The 12,024-nt window shown below is 29.6% G+C and overlaps 1 protein-coding gene across 1 annotated transcript; it reads left to right on the forward strand.

Annotated features, from left to right (window-relative positions):
• On the forward strand, positions 1 to 671 carry LOC119683320 (general odorant-binding protein 56d-like). Its single transcript, XM_038096973.1, has 2 exons — positions 1 to 118; positions 257 to 671. Exons 1-2 carry the CDS (start codon positions 59 to 61, stop codon positions 605 to 607), a joined length of 411 nt encoding a protein of 136 aa, XP_037952901.1. The 5' UTR covers positions 1 to 58; the 3' UTR covers positions 608 to 671.
• The last annotated feature ends 11,353 nt before the right edge of the window (positions 672 to 12,024 follow it).

Consider the following 12,024-nt stretch of genomic DNA (forward strand, 5'->3'; position numbering starts at 1 on the left):
TCAGTTTTACAAGACTTGACTTCAATTCGCGATTTTAATAATTAATAAGAAATCAAAGATGAAATTCTTGGCAGTATTGATTGTAGTAGCTTCCGTTGCAGTTACTTTCGCCGCAGTTGTGAGCAATTAATATTATAACATATAAAATAAATAAATTAATATAATATAATAATAATGCCACATTAATAAAATCTAATAAAAAGTTCAGAATAAAATGGAATAATATTAAATATTGTAAATATTTTCTTCCTTGTAGTCCGTTTCACTGAATGCAGATCAAAATGCTAAACTTCAAGCAGCAGCTGCCGAATGTATCGAAAAGGAGAAGATCACCATGGATGAAGTACTAAAACTGAACCAAGGAAAATTTGACTCTGCTGCTGAAAATCTTAAATGCTTCGCCAACTGTTTCTTGGATAAATTGGGTTTCTTCGTTAATGGTGCCGTTAAAGAGGATGTTTTATCTAGCAAATTGAGTCCAATTTTCGGAGCTGATAGTGTAAAGGATATCATGAAAAAATGCAACAATATTAAAGGCGCAAATAATTGTGATACTGCATTCAAACTATTCGAATGTTACTACAAAAATAATGCCGCTCTTGTTTAAAGTGGCTAATATAAATATATAATACATAATATAATATATAAATTAAAGAACACTTAAATGTGAATTAAAATGCTTAAGAAATTAATTAAAAATAAAGTATTTATTTGAATGCTTAGATATTATCGATTTTTAATTATTTCTCTTTACATTTCCAAAAATGAGAAAAAAAGATGTTTGAAGAACCCAAGAAAGTGGTTTTCTAATATATGTAAGTGACCATAACTATCTCTTTCTCTTTCTCATAAGGATTAGTACCTACATATATAAAAATTATTATACTATTATATTATACAAAAAAAGATATAATTTAAGAGAATATTATAAGTAAAATGAAAGTTATATTCAGCAAACGCTTTTATAAATGGAGTTCTTTTTTAACTGTGGAAAAAAGTAGAAAACTGGTAGTATCCAGTTTTTGATTCTCATACAAATTATACTCTTTCACAAAAAACACTTGTCTTAAGAGGTTAGAATTGCTAGTCGTTCGATTCACATTTTATAAAGTTGGAACCAATTTTATAAAGGAAGTTTACAATATCAAGTTATTCCCCGGAAAACAAAGGAAGTTCTACACCGGCGTTAGAAATTACCCGAAAAATGGCAATGGGTCATATATAATAATCTCTAAAATAAAATTTTTGATTAAGTTGTTAGTTGATTAAAATGATTGTCATTATTAAAATATATCAACCAATGTAAAGAGTATCTAAGTTATGGGGTTAGACGAATGCTGTGGTTCATATTTTCTTTGATCCGACGTGTAAAGTATCGAAAAGTGCGGGAGTTGATAAGAAATGATTGATGGATATCTTTTGTGTATTAAATATGGTTCTATATGTGAATTATTAGTAGATACGAGTAAACTAATACGCAACAAAAAAATATATACATTGAATCTGTTTATTGGATAATACAATTTAAATAAAATTGATAATCGAATATTGGAAGAATTTTTTCGGATATTAAATTGCGTTATGTTTGTTTTCTATCAATATGAATACATTTTGGTTCTTAAGTATAATATCTGAACTCGCTTTATTAAACTAGACGTATAACAATATCCAGACTGTTCAACATGACTACTTTTGTATTGAAACACTATATCTACTATATCTAATATCTAAAAATATCTAATATCTAAAAAATCCGCTGCAAAATTTTGTTCAACTTTGAACTATTGTCAGATTAGGTATATAATTATTTTGGAAATTAAAATTTATTTAAACGAATTAAAAATTTAATTCTTCAGCTTAATTAGGGTTCTGACTAGGTCTGTTAAAATCACTGCTAAATATGGCTGCAGCTATTCTTATTTTAGTATTTATTATTGGATGCTAAATATTGTTTTACATGCAAAAAGGAATTAGCATCTTGCCATTCAATCGAGCAGGTTGTCTTGTGAATTATGATACCAGATCGAAGTAATATTAAATAAAGTAGCTCCCCATAGAGTTTTTTCCAGGTTATACAATATTTTAGACAATCTTAATATTTGCTAGATTATTATAGAGAACAATTGCTAATACCATTAAACTTCGCTATATCATAATATCAGTTTAAGATCATAATCTGTATATCAAGTATATCTGTTCTTTGAGTAATGCAAGATACAGTTAGGATAAAATTGGGGTTAAAACACAACTAAGATCGGTTACTTAATCTTATTATATCTTGTTTCATCAGACCAGATAAACTATAATTTTTTAAAATTTGATGTATAATTTTCATTATTTGTTTTATCTAAAAAGTCAAAGGCATAAAAAAAAGTACAACCTTTAATAATTTTACACATATTATATCTAGTAACTATTATGACTCAGTGAAGTTTTTAGAATCATGCTAAATAATAATATCAGACTTAAAGGTTAATAGACGTATTATAAGAAATAAGATTTTTAATTTCTTGGCTAGTATAATTATAAATAATTGAAGTTTAATTGAATTAATGAAATTAATTACTTTTAATAATTAATGCAGTTACATATAAAAAGGTTATATTAAAATTTAATTAAAATTTATGAAAAACATTATTAAAAATTGATTACTGATTAATTGATTTGCAAATTAAAACACATAAAATGCAATTTCTATTCTACTTAAGTAATTATACTTTATATCAGTTGAGTCTAAATGATATAAATGATACATCGATTATTTAAAATATACCTATACGTATATATATCCAACTTTGTACTCCATAAAAAAAACATTTATGAAACTTCGGTCTTATTAAAAAAATGTTTGTTGAATGAAAGATTAGGTATAAAGCAGAACACTTTATTTTATTAGTTTATTTGCTTTGGTAGAAAAATTAATGGTTTGTGATCGGTGGTTAACACTCGGTATCTATCAAAAGTTTTAGACTGTCCAAAAGTTTCAATGGAATTTATACATATAGTGAAATCTTTATAACTTGAATCTCATTATATTATAATCATCAGATATGAAAAAAATTGCCACTCCAAAGCTATAATATAAAAAAACAGACTACATAGATGTATTGGAATTATCTATTCTTGTTTGTAGAGGTTACTTTTATAATACTACCACTACCAAAAATTTCTTTAAATAAATATCCACTATAAAACTATTGTATAATTTTCATTTAACGATATTTACAAGTCTTAAAATATAGCTAGATATTCTGACTTTCTAAATCGAAATGTTAGCAATTAAATATGTTAGCTTTATATTTCAAAATTCTTATTAAGTCGAAAAACCATGAGCTCGAAATTTTCAGCATTTTGCTTCTAATTCGATATGTCCAGAATCCACTGTATGTATGTTTTCTCAGAGAGTCAAACAATGATGAAGATATTAAACCTTCAAAACTGCTTAACAACTGTTGAACTTCAAGTGTATTGTAATAATGCATTTGGTGGCAAGTAGTAATGAGGCTATATCATATCATTCTTTGCTGGCTATATAGTTCAGCTGGAGTCGTTAATAATGATACTGTGAACTACAAGTATAACTTCGTGCTTCAAGGACCAGTTGAAGCACAAAGTTATACGTATTACGAGTTTCGCAAGTTTATAACTAAAATTTTGAACAATGCTTCGAGATCAGCTAAATACAGATTTCAGATAACTTTTCTGCAAAGATATATCATTTACTACTGGTACAGCACCTTAATTACTAAAAGGTTAAGATTCAGTAGTCATCGGCTAACATTTTTATTTAAACAAAATTGAAATATCTACTGTTAGATTAGTCTATTCTTAAAAGTGGATGGGACTGAAGGTCTCAATTTGTATGTTTGTTCGGGCTAATCATAGACTAAAAGAAGAATAAAAATACTTCATCTATTGAAAATGCAGCACTATCCGATGGAAAGTATTGTGAACTTCGTTAGGTGTCTAGAGCATTCGCATGTTTCTGTATATAAAATATAACTAATTGTTACACATTTATCGAGATAAATTCAAAAGTGCATTAAATGGGCATGTGCTTATGTACTCTTATGATTTTATTGCTATAGAAAAAAGCTTGTTAAGGTGTAGTGCAATAATCTACAAAGACTCAGCGGTTTTAGGTCTTCGTTCTATATTCTATAATCAGCCAAAACTTTATTTATATTACTATACAGTCTTAACGTTCTTTAAAACTCATAATGACACGTTCTGAGATTTCCTTACGTACATTATTATTAAAATTTTATAAATATCTTAATTACCGGTAGTGTATCTAATATAAAAAATGATATAATTTATAACGTGATTTCTAAGTTCAATTGCTCTTTGGCTTAGAACTTGTTTACAAGTTGAGTAACATATGCCGGCTTTTTGGTTTAGAAAAAAACCACAACAATAGTTAAGCCGGTTTTTAAGCCGGCAGCTTGGAATAATTTTTTCATTATAATTATTCAAACGTTTCTGGTGTTCAACTTAAAATATAAAAAGCGCGACTTCAGACTCTCATTAATATGACTTGCATTGCAAATTAATTGTAATGATGAGTTTGACTTTTATAATAGCGATTTTTTGAATAAATTTGATTTAATTGTATTAAATAGTACATACATAATACATAATGTTTAGTTAGTGTAGTAAGTAGATATTTCTAATAAATAAAATAGCACTTAACAAGAAAAATAAAGCAAAAATATGTATTACTTTCTACTTTACATATATATAATTATACACAACTATAATACTTTAATTAAAATAATTAACAAAGTCAGTGTTAAAAAGCAAAAAAAAAAAACTCTAACTGGTATGATAAGTTCAATTAATAGAATTAAAGATACATTATTGACTGGCTCTAAGCTAGCACCTATTAAATATTTATTATTATTTTCCTCGCTTATCTACCAGTACTCCACGAACTTATTGTACTACATGTAGGGTATAGTATGGACCGATATATCAATGTCATAACATACATTTATTTGTTAAAATTTTTTATTATCTTTTAAGTTTTTAACGGCAAAAAAAAAAATAAACAAAGGTTGGGATGGCGTTAAGTTGGACTGGTTTATTAATGATCGCAACTTGTTTTGTCTTGAAATCAAGCTCAAAGTCCAAATATTTGTCATACGGGTGTATCACAAACAGTTCTAATTTTCTTATAATTAAATACAAATTTAATATGTAAATATAATTGTTTAAAATATGCTTAGTTTCAAAGTCCGAGTTTTGCAGACTTAAATGCTTTCTTTATATTTACATAAGCAATAGCTCTACATTAAGTAGTCGTAAATCAATTTGAATAAATTAAATTTAATAAGTAGAAGAATAAAATGAAAACTGTAATGATTTAAAAAATTCAGTTATATTGGACAGATAAATACAATAATACTGTATCCATTCCAGCAAAACTATGATTTGAATGGCCTCATTACATTTATTAGGATTCATTTGTTATTACCAAAAATTTTAATCTTTTTTTATTAATAGAATTTTTTGTTAACCATGTAGCTCTTTCCAGAACGGCCAAACACCTGCTAGCAGTGGTTTTTAGAAATAATTTATTAGTTCGTTAGTCCATATATAATTTTATAAATTTTAAGTGACAGATTTTAAACTTGTCAAAATCTTGAAGTAATGACACACTTATTTATAAGCTGAGAGCTTTTATTACTTCATTATTCAAAAATTTCAGTTTTATGGGTTTGAACAGTAATGAAGAAGCAATAACAAAAATTTGATTACTATTCGAACCCTCCTAGTTTCTTTTCGTCATTAGACGCGTCACATTCGACAAAAAATCAACCATAAGTTGATGTGTCTAAATGGCATATATTAATGCTAAGTTTTCAATTAAGACTTTTATAGTCTTAAAGTCTATAAATAAAAATAATAAAAAGGCTATTTAGAAAACATGGATAAGAAATTGTATTTAATTGTTAGTATATTATCTGGTACCTTTTAAGTTCAAACTTAAAAAGATTGTGATTATAAGCGACATATCCAGTTAATAAATCAGTGATAAGTTCAAGTTCAGTACTATTTAGATTTAAAAATCTGTGAATCATATTATTGTTGCCGAGAATGAAGTCTTTTAATTGATTTAGGTCTTTAGAATCTATTAAGGCTTCACAAATATTTATTATTTAGTGTTTCTTAGTACTGCTGCATATAAATACTTAAAAATATATTTTAATTTAGTTAGTTTTAATATATGCAGTAAACAAATGTACTCAGTTGATCATTGTAGACGTGACTAGTTCTTGGGCATGTCCAATAGCCTTCCAAAGATAGCTCATGCTGTTGTCGATTGATACACACTACCCAGTAACTTCATAATCACTAATAAACTCGTCCATTATGAGATGCTCTCCTATGGGAACTGATGACTCTTTTAACTCGAAACTGTTCTGTCAACAATTGGGCCGTCTGCAGGAAGCATCCATCCAGAAATGGCCAGCTTTGGGTAATAGGAGAGGAATTGTGTCCTATTAGGATAACGCCAGGCCACGCACATCGATAGTGACTCTGGAAGCTTAGATGGGAAGTTCTTATGCATCCACCTTATAGTCTAGTCTAGACCTGGCACCAAGTGATTACCATCTGTTCCTGTTCATGGTGGACGATGCACGATTTTACTAGTTAAAAATTCGCTTCAAGAGAGACTTGTGAAAATCGACTGTCTCAATTTTTTGCCAATAGGGACGAGAACGCCTCTCTCATTGAAATTACTTTCAAAATGACAACAATATTTGACCTAAATTGGATCATTCTAATGATAGTAAATAAGACTTCAAAAACAATGGATACAAAAATGATGGATTTCTTTTTACTACACATATTATTTTTGTGGTCGTCAGCTTGCTGTCGCCAGTTGTTAACACCGAGTATTGTAATATCGTTAGTGAATTATTAAGTAAACTCTTTCATTTTTAATTTTTTTTCTTCATTCCATTGCGTTCCCAGGCGACCATTGAGCCGACTGGTGAGTTTCGCACCTCCAAATCAGTTGTGCGTGCTACCGAAGCAGGTGGATTCGCCGTATATGTACGGGTACCACTTGGAGACTGTAATTCCATCGGGTTTAGACTCGTGATTTATTTCCATAAAATAGTTAAAGAAAGGAGCAAAGTCCTGACGATGGGTTACAATGTAAGTCCTGTAAGCTTTGCACGTAGTGACAGGTTATTTTTAAATAGGCCGCTTTTAACTTGGAGATCAGACGTCTTTTGCAGTAGCTCATTATGAGTACCGACGCTACGTTATGAACTGCGGTTCATTACTCCTCTTTTATTATTTAATATTACACATATTACACTGATCAACATTCAGTATTAGTTGCGGTCGTTTTGATATTTATAAAAATTTTTATATTTATTTAACAAAAAAAGCTAATATGATCCAAAAGTGAAGAAGTCTGTAAATAATGAAATCCAATGCCAACCGCAAAACTGCATATTTTTGTCAACTCAAACTAAATAAACTTAGTTAGAGTTTAATATTAACTTAAATTAAAACATTAAACCACCACAAATAACTCCAAAGTCAATATGGCCAAAATAAGTAGAAGGAAGCAGATGAGTAAGAAGAAGAAATCCATTTGAAAACAAAATGAGAGTTAATTTTATTTTGATTGTCAACTTTGTCGCGTCAAGTCAGAAAAAATTCTAATGCCAACACTCTTAGCAGCAGATTTCTGCACTTTGGATATCAGCTTGAGGAAAAAAGAAGGATACTGAGATCCTGAGATACTTGCAAGTGTATTTGTGACAAAAGGAGCAGAAAAAAAAATGAAAAGTTTTAGAATCCTATTATTTCTTCGCATTTGTAATCTTATTATCCACGAGATGACAGTAAAATTACATTTAGAAAAATGTTGGCTAAAGGAAAACAGTAAAGTGCAAAATAAAAGAAAATTTTATGGGAAACTGAAATTATAAGAAATCTGTAAGACAAGGCAGAATTAAAGAAAAAATCGTAACCGAGCGATGCAAAAGGACCATGGAACCGCCACATTCCAATGCCAAGCGATTTGAAACTTTTGACTTCAAATTAAATTTTATTTTTGCTACACTTCGGAATAAAAAAAAATTGAACTTTTGCAATTTGTGTTGCTTTCAAGATAGATTTCTTTAAATTTCTTGTTTTTTTTTCTGATTTTTATTTTTCTACTTTTATGCTCTTCTAATTTTTTACTTTTTTAATTTGACATCTTGACACTTGTTTGTCTGTTGTCAAAAATTGTGCTTTACGATGTTCATTTCTGCGATTGGAAAATTCGTATATTCTATAACTCCCTTAAGTCCCTATGGGGTAATCACATTTCAATTTGGCTTTATGTGGCTGATTCCATGATAAGAAGAATATTGTACGAATTAAAAAAATTTTTTATAATAGAAAAAATTTCAATTAAATCAAAATATTTTTTTTTTTTTAGTGATTAAAAACATTTTTTAATATTATTTTAAAATGTTTTAAAGGTATTGAAGGTAAGTCATTTTTTTAAATCAAAATGATACCTATAAAGATAAAAGTTATTAAATTTTTCTAATACAAACTAATACTACTATTTAGCATTGCTACCCCTCAAGAATATATACGAGTATATAATAATCACCTAATTTGTGTCTATACTGTCTTTGGACTTTGGAAAATACAATAAATATAGAGTTCCCAATTTTTAATTCAATCTACTTCTTAAAAAATAGAGTATAGCAATAGAGAAAAAGAATTGAAGAATAGAGAAAAAGTAATGTGGTTGTTAAAGGATATATAATTCAGCTAACAGCACTAGCTTAGAGTACATTCACCTTAGGTAAGGTTAGCTTAAATCGGTGATACCTCTGACTCACTTAGGTTATTTGGTCCATTCGAGTTTCTTCAATTTAGTTTAGGTCAAGTGTTATAAGCGATCCTTAAGATCCACTTAGGATTATTGACGCTTTGTGGTATCGTACAACACTTCAAAAGCTACTTTTTACCATTCGCAAAACCCATACTGCCCTTTAAGCGGAGTTCTTGACACTCTCAAGCTCCTCAAAAAATGAACTCTTAACATTATTGACAAACGTCACGTATTTGCTGCATAGTAATAAAGTAGATACAAGGTAATTTCATTATCCTTCTCATGGAACATGGAAAGAAATGATTAAACGGCAGATTTAATGTTCTCTAAATGGCTGTGAACAGTCAATAAACCCACTACAACACTAATATCTTTATGGAGCATGTCAGTGAAATCGTTGAGCTTCTTTTCAATAGAACGATATGTATACATATGTCTTTATATCGTTGAGTTCTCCTACCTGATATTAAATCGCTTAATAGAGAAAAACTATTCAACAACTGTACCCTAAGTATACAAATAAATTTATTCGACTCATTTAGGGTTAAATCGTTTTTAGGTAACACAATTCCTTGTCGATGCTTGTTAAAACTTATTATTCTAAATGAGGTTTTTATAAATATCCAGAAAGTTTTTCTAATCTAAACTAGGTCATCCAATATCTTTATAAAGGCAACAGGGTAAAACGAAGTTTGTGAAGAGTTTTGCTACTGATGAGAGTCCCATACTAATCATTAATGTGTAGAACCCTTGCTATCAGAAGGAATCTGCTATTCTTTGTTAGATGTTATGTGATTACTTTTGCTACTGATGAGAGTCCCATATTAATCATTAATGTGTAGAACCCTTGCTATCAGAAGGAATCTGCGATTCTTTGTCAGATGTTATGTGATTACTTAGATATGAAAAAAAAAAAATTATGGTAGATGCTTTGTGCAAAAGACATTCACTGAGACGTCATTAAAATGGTGGAATATGGACAAAATAAAATAATATAATAATGAATTTTTGTTGTTGTAGTTCACTACTGTTCTAAAAATCTCTATTATTTTATAATATAATAATAAAATAAAAATTAAATAATATAATAATGTAATAATATAACAAAAATTCTGTCGTTTGGTGGAGTATTGGATTTTGCACTATCGATCGCAGTTTAAGAGAGACTGTACTTCAAGCTTCTTTTTAGATTTCTCTTTTTTAGTTTGAAGATATATATTTTAAGCCTTTTCCGAGTTAGTGCATCTGGGCACTTTAACTCTATGATAGCTGGGAGAATTCTGCAGATTCCCGCCCATCTCACTGACTTATTTGAGTATTCCTGTTAATCTTCGTGATTATTCAATGATTGATCTCAAATCTGCTTACTGTCCCGTGCGGTTAGCGATTGTCTGAGATTAGATAGTGCTAAGTATGGCAGTCTGTCGGTTTTCGCACATTGCTTCAGAGCTCGTTGTTATATTTAAAGATAACATTTTTTTTTATATTATTAATAATATCATTAAATAAACGGATAAATTTCAATTTAATATTGCTTTCAAATTAAATTTAAAAATATTGAGCAGTGCCATTAGTGGAAACCAATAAAGCCACGCGTGGCTAATACAATTTCAATTTAGCAACACTAACACATGCGAGCATTAAGCAATAAAAGTTAATGTGTTTTTGAATAACATTAAAACAAAATAAAGATAAAATAGGAATTCATTTGTGATTTGAAGTTGGCAGCACTTGTTTACACACACACACACATACATACACACTTAATATACACATTAAAGCTTGGCTATATATGTATATGCAATGCGAATATGTAAATGAGTTGTATGTGTACGTAATTGCATCAAATTACATAAGCAAATATACCGTGTATGCGAAAAGAGCAGATATTACGAAAACCTTATCCACAAGGATCGCAGCGTACGTAACAAGTCTTAAGGATCTTAACGAGAATTTGATGATGCCGCGAGGAATTAAACATTAAAATATACAAAGTAACAACAACACCAATAACACCAACAACACCAACAACATCAACAACAACAAGGACAGCAAATGGAACAGCAAAACAACCGGAGGTACAACCATAACCAGTAACCCAATCAACAGTATCTGTACAGACGTTACGTTTGTAAGGACATTTCCGTAGGATACGTCTACGTTGGTTTTTTAAACAAAAACTATTAAGAAAAAATAAACAAGATAAAACCGAAAGGGTACGCAAGCATATTAAGCAAAATAATACACAATATAAATGATGAAGTTTCCCATATGCGAGTAAGCAGAGATTACAAAAGAAAAGTATGAAAATATATGTAAATATTAAAAAAAATCCTTTTAAGCATAATACGACTACAGCCACTCAATGTACTGCATATGGCTATGTTAGCAATAAGCCACTAGAAGGTATAAGGCAACACAGAGTATAGGGGCGCACTAGGAGTACGTTGCAGGCAGTGTAGGATTGGTGATGCTGTTGCTATTAAAACTGTTGCATGCAAAAAGGACACTCATTCAATGTCAAGCGTAATGTGCACTTTTTAGTTGCTTTACACCATTTAAAATTTGTAAGTCTTATCCTTGCAAAAACAAGGATAAAAAAATAAAAAAGAAGTATGCGTTATACGCTTACCGATTATGCATGGCAAAAAAGAATTCAGAGAACTCCATTTTTAGGAAGTAATATCGGTTGTAGATGAAAGTAGAAGAGTGCTGATTATATCTTCTGCTCAAAAAGTACTCGAATTTTGTAAATAAAACACTCAAATTTAAATTTTATATCAAATTTATTTTATCTCCTTCAAAATAAGCTTCTTCTGAAGCAATACACATATGCCAACGCTTAACCCAATCTTCCATACACTTTTCATAGGCCCGTGCAGGTATGGCTTTTAGTTCCTTCAGCGAATTCTCTTTTACCGATTCAATCGACTTAAACCGCTTACCACGATTTAAGTTTCGGGAACAGGAAAAAGTTGCACGGATCCAGATCTGACGAATAAGGTGTCTGAGCGATGACAGTGGTGCCGAGTTTGGTCAAAAAATCGCGTACAACAAGAATTTTCCATAGTAAAAATCGCTAAATGCACTTGAGGTAGTCTCACATTAACAGCTGCTGTAAACAAACTAATTGACAGACTGCGCTCAAATTGACAGATGGTACA

This window comes from Teleopsis dalmanni, chromosome 2 (genome assembly GCF_002237135.1).
Source record: "Teleopsis dalmanni isolate 2A chromosome 2, ASM223713v2, whole genome shotgun sequence".
NCBI lineage: Eukaryota > Metazoa > Arthropoda > Insecta > Diptera > Diopsidae > Teleopsis > Teleopsis dalmanni.